General features: G+C 33.7%; 2 protein-coding genes across 2 annotated transcripts in view; one reads left to right on the top strand and one right to left on the bottom strand.

Moving 5' to 3' along the window:
- The window catches only part of LOC134852995 (BCAS3 microtubule associated cell migration factor-like), a gene marked incomplete at its 3' end in the record, with an annotated part of 307,656 nt that overhangs the window by 33,784 nt on the left and 258,445 nt on the right, over positions 1-15,427 (top strand).
- Positions 1,986-6,651, bottom strand: LOC134853012 (uncharacterized). The gene is made up of 5 exons (XM_063868926.1): positions 6,352-6,651; positions 6,117-6,249; positions 5,663-5,877; positions 5,204-5,334; positions 1,986-2,594 (listed from the first exon to the last, which is right to left on the bottom strand). The coding sequence occupies exons 1-5, from the start codon at positions 6,500-6,502 to the stop codon at positions 2,457-2,459; spliced, it is 768 nt and encodes a 255-aa protein (XP_063724996.1). The 5' UTR covers positions 6,503-6,651; the 3' UTR covers positions 1,986-2,456.

Below are 15,427 nucleotides of genomic sequence, written 5' to 3'. Positions count from 1 at the left end.
TCACCACCCTTCTAGTGATCGGACACCTCAACAGGGCATCTGCCCCCTTCGCCCGCAACATGGCCACCTTCATCAACCCCTCCCCCTCCTCATCGTCTGCAGTGGGCGTCCCAGCCGACTACGCGGACACCCGAATGTTGGTCCTAGGAGTGCACACATTCCTCAAGCAGTTCCACAATCAGGCTAGTATCTTTCGACATCATACTTCTGGTTATTGGGGATTTTAGACGGAAATTAGGCATGTTTTGAAAAAAAGGTCTTCTTAGGCTTCTACTTTCTCTCTCTCTATCTATCTGTTTCTCTATATCTCACTACGATATCTCTCACTCTCTCTCCCTCTTCTCTCTCTCTCTCTCTCTCTCTCTCTCTCTCTTTCTCTATCTATCTATCTATGTTTGTCTTTCTTAGACGATCCTTCATTGTTGGTCCCTATTTGTTAGTCTGGTCTAAAACGACTGAATCTATGCGACCATTTTTGCTTGGGCGCGATGTGATACTCTTCTTTTCACAGGTGCTCCTAGAGGTTTTCTCGTACATGGGCTCATATCTGACGTCATCGGTGTCTCGCTTGCCCTCTGGTGACCCCTCGAAGCCCCTCTCCGAACTTCCTTCTGACCTGTCCCACACTCAAAAAAAAGTTAAGGTAAATTTACCTTAAAAAACACCTGAAAACACCTTAACAATTAAGGTAAATTTGCACTACCTTAAGTACACCTTAACTTACCTTAAAAATTAAAATTAAAATTAAAGTTACCTTAAAATTAAGGTTAAGTTAAGGTAAATTACCTTAATTCAGTTTAAGTAAATTTTACCTTAACAATTTTTTAAGGTAAAATTAAGGTAATGTTAGGGTAAATTTTACCTTAATTGCTTTTTACCTTAACTTATTTAGGGTAATTTTACCTTAACATTTTTTTGAGTGCAGGTGCTGCACTTCATGCGCCAGCTGGCTCTCATCTCCGACTCCATCGACACTCTCTTGTCCAACTACATCCCCGCTCATATCTTGGAACTTCCTTTACACATGTGAAGCATATGTCCTCCATCTATCTTATCATAGATTAGAAAGTTATAGTTTCATAACTGAATATATTTAATAAACTACATTTTATATCTATCTCAATAATTTATATTCATATAAACTGTTTCGCAGCAATTCTCAGTTTGTATGACTAGTTCTTTTCTCTTCAAGTTGATCCAAACTAAAAACTAACTAAACAAGACTGCTTTTATCAGGGCGAAGCCCTGAAAGTTCCGACTGCCTTTTAAGGTCTATGGAGCATTAATAAGATGAAAACGTTTAATGTAATAAAAAACTTTTTTTAAAAAAAAATTTGAGATTTTATGTAAAAACATCCCCCCACACGTCATATTAAGGACAAAGTGATAGATTTTGCGCCTATTAACAAATCAATTATGGCATATAAGCTTCCTTGAACCAATTTGGAACGATTTCTAAGACGGATTAAATCTCGCTTACGCGTTAATAGCGCGAAATTTATCGCGCGTAAAATATCCCAAATTGGCCAAAATGGCAATCTTTAAACCCCCATAACTTTACGAAAAATGATCACAGGTGAAATATCTTTTCAAACTCAAGCTCAAGACAACAATAGCTTTCGAATGATATCAAAAAAATTCCGTCAAAAACGGCTAGTTAAAAAGTCGAAATTTGTCTGAAGAAAAAAAAACGGTTGGGTAAGACAGTGCCGAAAACAAAAATTTGTTAAAGAGTGCCGAAAATTTGTTAAAGAGTGCAGAAACTGACTTATTTGTCGTGAACTAATTGAGAAAAGAAAAGAAAGTTTTGTTTGCTCATCGATTTTGGCGCCAAAATTGAGTCTGAACAAATTTATTTGTCGTGAACTAATTGAGAAAAGAAAAGAAAGTTTTGTTTGCTCATCGATTTTGGCGCCAAAATTGAGTCTGAACAAGTTTCAAGTGTCATTAGTAATTTTCCCGCCAAAAGCTAGCCTCTTAAATTGCGTTCCAATATTTCCCGCCTTTTTCGGCACTCTCTAACTTCGGCACTGTCTAACGCCCCCAAAAAAACCCACCCCGAGCACAAATATTCCGTTACTTTGTATCGAAAGTCGGAACAATTAGCCTGGTTGTCTGCTATCTAAGCATGCATTTGTGTTAGTTAAAATTGTTAAGTTAGCTATTATGAAGTTTATTTGTTTTTGAAGTTTCGTAAGTGATCCATTATGAATTCCAGTTTCTATTTCTCTCGAGTTTCTAAATTTTGCTGTCGTGTTCTCAACTTCTCTCAAAACTTGACGCCAGTCGTTCTCGAAATTTCCGGCATTGATGAAGGTATTTCGTTTGCTCATGGATGGAGGTTCGGGGTACTGGTTGCATTCTAGTTTCGTGGCCAGCTGTGGAGCAGTGTACTATTTTGCGTATCGTTTCAATGACCTGAATCAAGTTGTTTGTATTTGATTCAGTGTGTCATTTTACACTGCAGATTCATTCTTTTCACAGGGGAGTCTGTTTCCGCTGTAGATCCCGACAGCCAGTAGAATCAAGATGGAAATGAAGAATCCAGCCAAGATTCCAATCACGCTGGGATCAAATGTGAAGCCCCCGTGTACCTGTAATATAATGTTATGTTCGGACTTTTTATTATCTATGAACAATAAAATATGACTCGTGGCATATCACAACATAGTATACCAGCTGGTATTCACTAATTCACTTTGTTTTTGAACTGCCAGACTACCCCGAAGGGTTGATAATAAGAGGACTAATATTGCTCGCATTACTCTTCTTCTGTTCATTTTTGGAAATAATGTTTTTAGCAGTAGTGACCAAAAGAATTGATATTTTGGAAACTTGATTGTTTCTGCCTTTTCCAACTAAGCGCAAATCAAACATTTGTAGCCTGAGATTCTAGTTTTTTGATACAAATTTTAGGTTTCATAGCTTGAATGAAGCACAAATACTGCACAAAATAATGGGGGTAGGGGCAGTCAAAGCACCCTTAGGTATGCCCAGACAACAGGTCAAACTCAGTTTTTTCAAGTTTGAATCTATAATGCATAAGCAGCATGATGAATCTACCTCGTTCGAAATCCTTCTCAATCATGGAAGCTAAATTCTTTTACTCTTTGCTAATTATACGTGAATAGTGTGGTGTAAATCACGAGGCTGTATTAATTAGGCGAAAACTACATTAGGCGAAAATAAAAATGATAAATTTAGGTAAAAATTTTGATAACAAAAGTATATATTTTATCAAAAATCCCCCTAATTTTCCATACATTGACAGGAAGCGGTTAAAGACTACGAAGCCGTTTGTCATTTCAAGGTAGCGGGTGAGATATATTCGTAAATAGTCCTACCCTCTGTTGGTACACATTGGTATATTTTGTATGTAAAAATGGAATAACATAAGTAATCACTTAAAATTTTCTGCTAAAATGTACACATTTTTAATCAAAATTTTCGCCTAATTTTGACACTCATTTTCGCCCAAAATAGTTTTCACCGAAAATAGCCGCACCCGTAAATCACGTATCAAAACGAAATCGCGGTTTCTCAACGTTTGAAAACAAACAATATGATATTGTGCTTTTGCGTGCTTGCGTGCGTTTTTAAGCAATAAAACAGTTTACTGTATTACAGATTGACTATTATACAAACTACAAACCGTGTAACCTACATTAAAAAAACAGTTTCTGCTGATTCGAACTAACACAGCATGTATTGATCTCCAGATTAGTTTAAATTTTTCCATCAATCGGTCCCTCCATGAGAATACCCCATTCAAAGTATAAATGCCGCCCGCACCGAGCGCCCTTGGATTCTAATCGATTATAATGGATTCCCGAAACAAAAATAATCGATTATAATCCATTACGGATGTAAAATTCAGACCAGGAAATCGATTATATAGCCATTATAATCGATTATTTTGAACAAATATAATCCATTATAATCCATTGTAATCGATTATAATCCATTATTTTTGTCACTGAAATCGATTTTTTTTTGCCAAGATAATCCGTTATAATCGATTATTTTTGTAGTGAAAATCCATTATAATCAATTATAATTGATTATAATCCATTTCATTTTTAGAACTAAATTCGATTATTTTTGCAAAATTTTTCAAACTTTGCGAGAAGTTTGCAGAATTTATGCCCTGTCTTTTACTAAATGCCATGTCTCAACTTCGTCCCCTCGCCCCTCAAGCTTTTAACCCCCCCCCCCCCCCCCCCTCCCTAAATAATTTTTTTTCTTAAATGTAACACTTTATGAAACATAACACGTAGCAACTACACTAAACAGGAAATGAGATAATTTTGAACAAAATTGTAAATTTCAAGAATAACCCCTCGAAAAAATCCATTATAATCGATTATAATCGATTATAATGGATTTTATTGGGATAAAAAATTTTAAGATTATAATCCATTTTTAATGGATTATAATCGATTATTATGTCATTTTATAGATGCTGACCATATTATGACAATATAATCGATTATGATCCATGGGCGCTCGGTGCGGGCGAGAACAAGTACAATGATTGCACTGATTGGTTTGGTTAAAGCAATTGCGATCTTTTTAGCCAATTTTTAACAAACCGAATTTTGAGCAGATGTGAAGGTGGTCATTTTTTCCCGGAGCTGTTTTTTATCGTCTGCCTTTTTTTCTGAGTTATTTTCCGGTCTGTTTAAAACTAAAAAAATTTGAATAGTTAACCAAACATTCTACAATTTTAAGCTGATTTATGAGTCGATTTAAAATTGTGAATTAAACATTTTGCAATGTTGCTGAAATTTGATAGGCTAATTCTAGCCAATATCAGATTGAAGCAAATTAGTTTTAGTTCAAAGTGTTGAAATATTGATGTTTAGGCGGAATAAGTAAAAAGACCCCAGGCGCGATTAGTGGTCTATAATTAAGAAAAAATCAAGGGTTCTTCAAACCAGGATTGTTTAGTTGATCTTTTGCAAGTTTTTAATTCTAATTTTTAACTGAAATTATTTTTTGCCGTGAATGAGCCGAAAAATTTGTGTAGGCCAATGTACATTAATGCACATTCATGTATACAGCTTTGATTATCTCAAATAGTCTTGTTATATATTTCACAGTTACCTTAACTTGAAGAAAAAAAAATCACATTTTCTCCCAATATGGGAATAGACAATTTGGAAAGCTTGGACTATATCGTGAATCAACTCAAAAGACTCACCGAATCAGACTCTTTTCCACCTCCTCGTATCGAGATTGGCGCCATATCTCCTATTATCCATCTCGCCTGGTATGAATCTGAATAGTCGATTGGGAGAGCATCTATCCACACCAACACCTCTATCATGCCACCTGAAACAGCGGGAATACTTATATTTTGAATCAGTGGGTTAGTCACATGGGTCTAAGATCTCTTAAATTAATTACTTTTCCTTTATTTCAAAAATTCATACCCTTTTTTGAACCCAGCTGTTCTGGGTTAAAAACTTCACTGACATTTTTTCAAGTTTATACAAATCTTCTACCTAAATGGACGTCAATTTACTGCACTTCAGTAATTACCGTGTACTAATTGTTTCAATTATCCATGATGCTTCTGATTGGTATTGCCTATCGTCAGGTGGTGGTGTATCCTCTCTTATTCGAGGTATCTTGAACGGTATCATTTTATGTAACTCACTAGTGGAATGAACTGTCAGGTTGAAGTGTTGCAGTTCCAGACAGAACATTGTGCCTCTCTCTTCCAATCCACTCGTCAGAGTCAAGTTCAACTGCTTGAACATGAACTCTGTGTGAGTTTGTTCAAACAAAATGGGCCATCCTCGTGGTTTCAATTTTCCCTCTATGACCAGCTCAACGTGGATTCCATAGAGTTCTGCCGGATCATTTCCACTCCTGCAAAAAGTTTCAATCATTCATTTATATCACTCGAACTAGATGCGAGAAAAATATTCAAGTGGGAACACTTCGTTTCGGCCTTTCGGGTTATTCTTTGTTCAGTTTTAAAAATCGAAACAAAACCCTCTCCGATCGATATTCTCCTATGTTTTTCCACGGAGTTTGAAATTTTGATTATGTGGCAAACGGCCGTCTCCAATAGACCTTTTTATAAGATTTACAAAAATGAAACTTACTGCATTTTGATATGCTCGAGGCATATTGAATTGTTTTTGAGATCCTTTGTCATCTGGGAATCAGACAAGTCTAGCTTGGGTGTCTTGTGATTGAACAAACTGTACCCAAACTTACAGTCTGTACCGTTGAACCCTTAAACACGAAAGTTTATCACACTTTTTGTTATGAAGATTGACTAAGACTTTTATTAAGAATTTATCTGAATTGGAACTGTTTTTGGAGGATTTGAATCACCTGGATAGTAGCTTCCAGAGCTGTAAAGATATCCAAAGGGAGTCCTGTTCTTTTCACATGCTTCCAATTGGTTGGTTGAGTCTCCATAAACTGAAGCAAGGAAATAGCTGAACAAGTAAGCAAATGCCAGAAGCATGATAGAAGTGATCATTTGGTGTAAGACAATGACAATTGGTGTGTTCTCAAGAACATTGGAGGCAAAATATTACGACTCGTTGGTGTAACGTAACAACTAATTTTATTTTTTTGTCTGTGCACATTGAAAGTCTGATACAGATGAACAGATGACGTTAGGCCATTTAAATTTTTATTGGCTGAATAAAGGGAGGACGAGTTCAGAAGCGATGGTATATACATTTATACCATAACCGGTTATAGTGAAGTATTTATAGATATGATACAAAACGAACTGCTAATGTTTAAACCATTACTTCAACGACACCAAAAATCAAAAAAGGCTTGCTTGAAAATTCGTGTTTGAAGACGAATAATTGTTAAATATGGTTATAATTCGCTAAATATGGTCATTTAAATAACGATAAACGAATAATTGACGTTATAACACCATCAGTTTACATCAGAAAAATATAAATCGACAAAGGCATCTGCGCATAAAACATGCGCATTAACAGAAAATCCCTTTGGCAATTCTTGGTGTGAACTTGAACTAAGTAAAACTAGAAAACCCGGCTAATTTAAGTAATCAAGTCATCGTCCTGTTATATACAAACAAGTGAAAAAGCTGGGATGAATTTCTCGGCTCGTTAGCAGATCATTAGAATGAGTTTCAGGGCCCATTAACGGCACATTGGCATGAGTTTCTCGGCTCTTTTGCGGTCCATTGGGAAAATAAGAACCGACCCTTCGTAACCGGGTTCGAACCCTTAAAACCCGTTTTGTTTATTTAGTAAAATTTAACAATTCAGTTCGTAAAACTGCCTTGGCCGACCTTGGTTGACGGGTTTTTGTCTGTCAATAAAGCCGTCTTTTGCCAAGGGGTGAACGCACTCTCACGCTCGAAATTGGTGCTGTTTAAAGTTGCCTAACTAAAGAAATTGTTTATGTTTTGAGCCGATTAAAAGTCGGAAATTCTTCGAATTTTTTGCATAAATTATATTCGAAATTAAGGTTTGGACGACAACTTTTCATCCAGCACAGAGGTCCATTGGGATGACTTTCTCGGCCCCTTAGCGGCCTGTTGGGATAAATTTCTCGGCCCGTTAGTGGTCCATTGGGATGAATTTCTCCGCGCATTGTGGCCCGGTGCTAAAACATAGTTCATAAGGAAGTTACGTAAGTTATAAGCAAAGCAAAATATTATCAACACAGTAATATATCACTAAATAACATATAATTACTAATAGAGCACACTGAAAAATGTACGTATTAAAAAAATTAAAATTAGCATTCAGGTGCTTAGTAAAATCTAGAAAGAGAAATTTGGCGCATTGCGGCCCATTGACCCTTTTTGAGGCCAGGGCCTTGCTCCGGCCCATTGCCATGTCTGTATGAACTTGTTTGTAATCAATTATGCGAGATAAGCTACTGCTGTAGTGACAATTGAGAACACCCCATGCTCTTTGGATCACAATGGGTGCAAAACTACCTTTATGAAATTTTTCTGATACTTAGACTGCAAAAATATCCGGACAAGATGAGCATAACTGAATTTTGTTCACGCACTTCAAACCAATAAGTTTTTACTCCATCCAAGTCACAATTCCTTTTTATTGAAGAAAAACGGGATTGATAGATGCTTTTAATCGATTAGTTATATGGTTATGCTTGTTCCGCATTTCAAATATCAATAGTAATTAGACTGCTCCTATCAGCGCAAAACCTTGACTGTTCCAGCTACAATTTAAGGCTTATGAAGCGTGGTTAGTATTCGCTTTTCAAAAATTTTTAAAGGGTTTTCAAAAAAGGTATAACTTCAAAATAATTTTCTTGAGATGTTTTGTTTGCATTACTTCACCCCACACAATATCTTAAGAAGAAAGTGATATATTTTGCTTTGAGCAACATTTTGAATTGACGAGAAACTATGCTTCAATTTAACTCGGAGCGATTTCTAAGACGGATTATATCTCCGCTTACGCGTTAATAGCACGAAAGATATCGCACTTTTATTATCCCCAAACTGACAATCTTTAAACCCACATTTTTTTCCAGAAAAAATGATCACAGTTTAAACATCTTTTTAAATACGAGCTCACAACGTCAATACTTTTCGGTTTATGTGAAAAAAATTCCGTCAAAATTTCCAGTTAATAGTTAAAATTTGTCTGGAGAAAAACCAATCTCCCGAGTACAAACATTCGAGCACTCTCGTCGAAAGTCGGAATGATGAGAAAAAATATGTTTAGGTCTTCAAATATTTGCGTTGATACAAAGTGAAACTGAATTGATGTTAGCTGAAAGACAGAATTAATTATTTTCAATGCGCGTGCTATCTGTTCTATCGGAAAAGGCTTCCTCCCATTCAGTTAGATCTACCACAATTAATACGAAGCGATTTACACAGAACAATCAAACCTATGTGCTGGTTTTTGAAACACTTTTTTACCCTTGATAACTTCCCGCATCCAGTTACAGGCGTTAATAATAGTTTATCTTACAATTTTAGTACCAGTCTTACTAAAATTGAGAAACAATCGATTTTAATCAATTCATAATCTATTATAATCTCCCTTTTAAAATCAAGTTATAATTGATTATACTTCATTATAATCAATTATAATCGATTATTCATTCGTCTATTTTTTGATACAATTATAATCAATTATAATTGATTGTAATCCATTATTCTTATTCAAATTTTTAATTTTTATACTAAAATGGGTTTTGCACTAAAATCTATTTAATCGATTATAATTGATTATATTCCCTTTGGTTTGTCCATTTTGTCTTCGAAGTTGCATCTAAATTGCTTATATTTTATAATTTTTGTAGACGTTGGTTCCTATGAATAATGAGAAAAGAGTTTTTAAAATTTCAAAATCAATTCAAATTTATAGGATTTTTTTTTCTTCCCCAGTAGAGTTGTATTGTGATGCATATTTTAAGTTTTTTTATGCAACAAAAGATCAACAAATTGAATCCGCATCCGCATCGGGTTTTTATAAAGGAGCCATTTTCAGTAAGAAGTTCAAAATTTGATTACCAGAAAAATTACTGACAGTGTTTCAGTCGTTCAACAATCAGTTGTTTTTTTTTCGAAATTTGGCGATTTGTTGAGAGTTGATGTTGACATCTTTTATGATGTCCAAGGCTCTAATATAAGAAGTTTTGTCATTTTTTTCCAAAACAAGAAGCGTCAAAAACATTTTAGGTGTTTTTTTCCCACAAAAATGCTTTTTGCCTAAACAAGAATGCCCGTTCTAGTTTTTTTTAATCTTTTTTAGCGATGAACCAAAATTTTGAACCAAAACTGCTTCATGCTAATATCCAGCAGATGTGCTGCCACATTGATCGTATTCATATCTAGCAACAACTAACAAAAACTGAAAGTATAATTTTTACCCTGTTGTTTTTCTTCAAAAACTGGCATGGCGCGCACCAAATTTTGCGCCCTATCAGCAAATTAGTGTTTTGTTAAAACTCGAAAAAAAATGATGTGATCATCCTGAAAAATCATCAAAAGGCGCCCCACACTTCACATCTTCATTGAGAAAACTTTAGATCTACTATTGTTCAAACTAAAAAACAGCACTGTGGATAAATTCACTAATGATAGTAAACTGTGGAAATTTTTTCAACATAACAAACACGTTCCGGATATGCTTGTAGCATTTAGCAGGTCTATTAATTTTTTCAAATTTTGACTTCTCTGGCTTCTTAAAACGATTCGTCTAAGTTTGGTGACATATTGGAAGCGTATCCTAATTGCAGCTCGTTCTGTCATTCTCGCTTTATCAGGGAAGTGATTTTTGATTATAACCAATTAAAAAAATATCAAAGAACTATCAATTTAGTGTGAAGTTATAATAAAAAAACTGTCAAAACGAATGAAAGCGTGGGTGAAAAAAGATAATTAGTTTTTATCACAAAAGTCAGGATCACGTTTCTTGTTCTATGTTAAACACTTTTCCCAATGAGTAAAAAAAAACAATTAAAAAATCTTAAATAAATGTAGAATCAACAGTAATGAACTACAAGATCAGAATATCAAAATATCAAAAAAATATTATTTCTGCAGTTTGAACAGTTTAAGAAAATCAAAAAGAAAAACTGATCGACATAAAAAATTTGCTTATCTTTTGGTTTTTTAATTTTCATGGCTTACAGAGTTTTCGTTTTCAGAATATTTTCTGTGATCTGAAGTTACCTTTATGGAAAAAGCCGCACTTTTTCTCCTGAGCAGAGAATCGAAATATAACCTGAGAGCCAAAAACAAAATAGCTGTAACTTTCAATGAAATATGTATCACTCAGAGCTAAAAAACAAACTTTTGTTGTAACTCTGATTGAACCAGGGTAATGGTTGCTGCGAGTTCAATCCAGGTTGGTTCATTGCTGCTAGCATAAAAATTGGGCACCAAGAAGATCTTAAACTAAAACGATATCGACTAGCAGGACAATCAAAACGCAGAGTGGAATTAGTACTGAAATTGATCATAATTAGTAAAATTGTACACGTGATGGTCACTATTTTTTAATTTAGGAATCCGTTGGAGAATTTAGAAATCTATTTTGTGTTAGAGAGTTGTTTGATAGCTCTTTTCTACTTGGCGAGAAAATTTCTCCTACTTTAATAAAACTTCTATAGAAAAATTTCTTGAAGAGGAAATATTAAGCAATGATACTTGTTGGGTTTTACATGTGGGTTTACTTATAATATCTGTATGTGTGGGTTTATATCGAACTTTCTGACAAGCTTTTGTTCATCTATACCAGCTGGAAACTTGAACGTTTGAAATTCTGGTCCATTCGGGATATTGTAAGTGGCATGTGCAGACGTTTTTTGATGAGGCGTTAAAAAAAGGACCTTTTTATATAAGGTAAGATGCTTTGAAGTTTTAGCTCCATCACAAACCCAGAATGACAATTGCTAGTCGGCAGCAACATTTTCTGCCTTTCAGACTATTTTTGAACCAGTTTTCGCTTCGGGCAAATTCATTTTATAGCATTTTCTGAAATTTTCGGTCAACAATCGAGTTGTTATTGGGACGCATTACCCCCTAAAATCGTGTGCGTTATGTCTCCAAAAGCATTTTGCGTAATTTTCAGGTGTTTTCACTAAGTTTATTTATTGTTTTTAGTACCACGGGAAGATTTTTAGAAAATTAATGACGGTAATTTTCAGATGAGTAACAATTTTTAATGCGAGTTATCATACAATAGTACAAAAAGCCATAAATTGAGTCTCTTGTTCCCTTTTGTTGCTTCCAAAAACATAAATATTTTTTTTCTAGTACAATAAGTGTGTGAAAGGGCCAATTTTCTTACAACCATTCTGAAAGCCTTCGAGTAAATACGAAACCAAATTTAATATAAAAATTCTAACAATGTTAACAATTTCAAAAAAATAGCTCTTGCCAATTTGATTTTCTTTGATAAGCAAAATTTTGAATAAAAATAAAGCCTTTATTTATGAGTTTTAACGGTGGATCTTATCAGTTTTTGAAAATTTCTAAGCTGTCAGAAATTGAATCGCTTCTCAATTAGCTTCACAAAAGACTACTCTGGTAAGTCAAACTTATACTCTTAGACCTATAAACCGATTAAACGAGATAATTATTTTAAATAGAGAAAGTGCTTTGATTCAGATTGATTCTAACTTAATTTTCCAGTGAAATAAACTTTAAAATGTTTATACTAATACTTGGATGATTAGTGTAGTTTCAATAATAGTTCATCTTCTTTTTATGTTCAAAAAGTTTTCTGCTCTCAAGACGGATAAAATGTTTTCGCAATCGGAAGAAGTAAATTTTTTTAGCGAAATGCAAAAAAATACAAATGTGTTTGATCATGGGTATTTTATGCAAACCGCCGTTTTTTTTAATCAAGTCTCCTAAAAAAATGAAACAACGGAAAAAATTGCGGGAATGTATTAAACGTCTTTCACCAAAACAAATGTCTACCGATCAAGAATTGAAAAAAGCAAATAGGGCCACCTAATAAACCATAGCAGAAAAAAATGCAAGAGAGGCACAAAACTGGCATAAAACTCAGGAACAGTTGATCATTTAAGTTCAAAATTATTCGCCAAACAGCTGGTTTTGTCAAAGTTGATTTGCAAGCTTCTTCAAAGTCGAATATTGCTAGAAGAATTACAATCACACTGTTCTTGGTTGCAATTTTTTGTTTGATTTCGGATTTTTTAAACATTTTTAAACATGTTAGGACCAGTGTTTGAAACCATGTTTTCTTTGAAACTATTACACAAATGATAAATGTAAATATTCTGATTTTTTTTTCAAAGGCGCGACCATTAAACTTTGTAGAAAGTTGGGATGGCATTAAAGAGACAAAACTATTTATCGTACAATTGTTTTTAAATCTATACTAAAAACTTTGTTGTATGGTTTTCATTCTAATTCGAAAGTGTTAAGAAATCAAGTAATCATGTTCATAATGGATTTTTCAACCATAGGCCTCATTGTTTTTAGCCAGTTTTGATCCAAACCAACTGGGAAATCACATTAACAAGAAACCACATTTGCATATGAACAACCAAACTGATCGTAACACAAATCATGATTTCTGATTTCACTGCGCCATGTTTCCACTAAATTTCAGATGTAGATATTCTCAATCAAATTTACACATTCACAGATTTTATCAGCACTCTTTCAGATTAAGAACTATTGGCTCGGATTGACAACCTCATCTTTAGGAGTCTCAAAATTAATCGCAGTTCTTGATATGGATTGTTCTTCAAGTGTTTTGGAGCAGGCTAACAAATTAAAAAATATTTGAAACTTTCAAAAGATATTTTGCTAGCTTGAGTTGGTTTGCTAAAAAACTACAGTTTTCTTAAACAATATATCAAGTTTTTAGACAATTCAAGTTGTTCTGAATTGGTAAGCAAGAAGTTAGTTTTTTTCAAAGTAAGCTATTAATTGACGAAAATTTGAAAGATTTCAATCAGTTCAATAGCCGGAACTGTTTTGAAAAAAAAAACCAATTTCTTGAAGCAAGCTATCAACTCATGAACACTAATTGCTTTTTTGCTAGCTTTTTTTATTAATTGCTTTTTTTGAACTGCTTTGCTAAAAGTTCGATTATTATTTCAAGCTAAATTTTCAAGAAATAAACTTTGAAATATAGCAAGTAGAGCAAATCTTGGACCAATTAAAAAAAATTCTCAGGGGCGAAGCTGCAATTCTCAAATAGGCGAAAAGAAGCCATGATGTTGCTTCAAAAGGGTTAAAAAAACTAATGAGTTTTGAAAAAGAATTTGCCTTTACAAGAATTGAACATCAGTCCTCGGGCTTTTGAATTTTCTAGTTGATAGCCTATATAATTGTGCTACAATTAAAAAAAGCAACGAGAGAAAAGGAGAAAGCCACCAAAAGGAGCTTCAACAATTGCACAAACACAAACTTTTAATTATTAAGATGATATGTAAAAACTTTTTGGCAACAATTTAAACTTGAGAGTACGAAAGAAGTATAAAGGTAAATTGTGCAATAAATATTTGCTTAAAAAACTCACGAATTAGGCAGATGGAAATTTTCTGAATTGAACTTCTTACGATTCTATTGTTGTATGGAAAAAAATCAACACAAGAACACTTTTATTTGCGACTCAGATTGGAAAAAAGTAGCCACGTAGTATCACACTACGCTTTTTTGTGTAAAAACGAACAATTTTTCCATTTTCTCAAAACTTTGCACGTCATTGTGAAGTTTCAGACTACTTTTAGACGGTAATTATGTCTGAAGTAGCTTAAAAAAATTTTTAAACTTTTTTTAGGCTGAAAAAAAGTTAGTAAACTTTTTTTCAGCTTAAAAAAAGTTATGTCTGAAATAGCTTAAAAAAAGTTATGTCTGAAATAGCTTAAAAAAAGCTTAAAAAGTGACGCTGAAAAAATTTTTTTTGTTTATCTCTTTTCATGTTTTTATTAATTCTAATTTTGACAACATTTGAGATAAGCTGACCTCTGAAACTGATTCGGCTACAATTTTAACATTTTTTTATTGCTTTTTTTGCTTCTTTTTTTGTTTTTTCCATTTCAGTTTGACTATTTTCAACTTAGAAAAGTAGAAATTAACAGATTTTTAAAATTTTTGTGGTGAAAACATCGCTAGTTGCCCTGCCAACGGCTTGCATTGGTAAACTTCAAATTGTTTGGTATAATCAGATAACAACAGATCTTACAAACATAAGTATTAAAAGAGGGCAATCTGATTTCATTTTCTTTTCCCACATATTTCGGTCAATCCCCTTTTAAAAAAGTAGTAGTTAAATGATTCTTATAATTTTTGCGGCCGAAACATCGATATTTGCACAGCCACCGGTCAATCTTGGTATATTTCAAGTTGTTTTGATATATTAAGATCTAAACAGATAAGGCATATAGAATTATATAAAGAGGGCAATTTGCTGGTTGAGAAATGAACTTGCACGCATATTTGAGCTTTTAGACGACATTGACAGTTGACTGATTTTGTTTGGGAAAAATTAACTTTTTGCCCTAGTTTATTTGCATTTTCGGTTGCATGACTGGACTTTTTGCATTAACTTGCCAGTAAGAAATTCTTTTGTTCAAGCACGTTATTTCAGCAAAAAACTTTTTCTGAAAAAGGGAGGCATCAAATTGAAAAAAGTCTTTTAATACCTTATAAACCAAATTGATTTCTTAAACATTTCTGTTGGTAAAGTATGAAACATAGCGCCCTTTGCAATTGGAAACGACATACAATTGGATATAATATTTTTTTCATTAAAAAATCGGCTCGGAAAAGTTAGTTGTTGTTGTGATCAAGCTATAAAAGCAATAAAACTCTATATATTTTTTTATAAATTGTTTTTAGAACGAATTTGCAATATTTTAGAGCAAGCTGTTCAAGCAACGAAACTTTGAAAAACTTCTTGTTATTTCGTGAGAAGTTTTTATGTTCAAGCTTTTC

The sequence above is a fragment of the Symsagittifera roscoffensis genome, chromosome 8 (assembly GCF_963678635.1).
Source record: "Symsagittifera roscoffensis chromosome 8, txSymRosc1.1, whole genome shotgun sequence".
Taxonomy (NCBI): domain Eukaryota; kingdom Metazoa; phylum Xenacoelomorpha; order Acoela; family Convolutidae; genus Symsagittifera; species Symsagittifera roscoffensis.
The sequence above is the reverse complement of the archived record's forward strand: the minus strand, read 5'-3'. Positions and strand labels throughout refer to the sequence as shown.

Coding starts and splice junctions, on each gene's coding strand:
- LOC134853012 (XM_063868926.1), bottom strand. CDS start 6,502: ATGATCACTTCTATCATGCTTCTGGCATTTGCTTACTTGTTCAGCTAT. Junction 5,878..6,116: donor CTCGAGCATATCAAAATGCA/GTAAGTTTCATT, acceptor AACTTTTTGCAG/GAGTGGAAATGATCCGGCAG. Junction 2,595..5,203: donor GTGGAAAAGAGTCTGATTCG/GTGAGTCTTTTG, acceptor ATTATATTACAG/GTACACGGGGGCTTCACATT.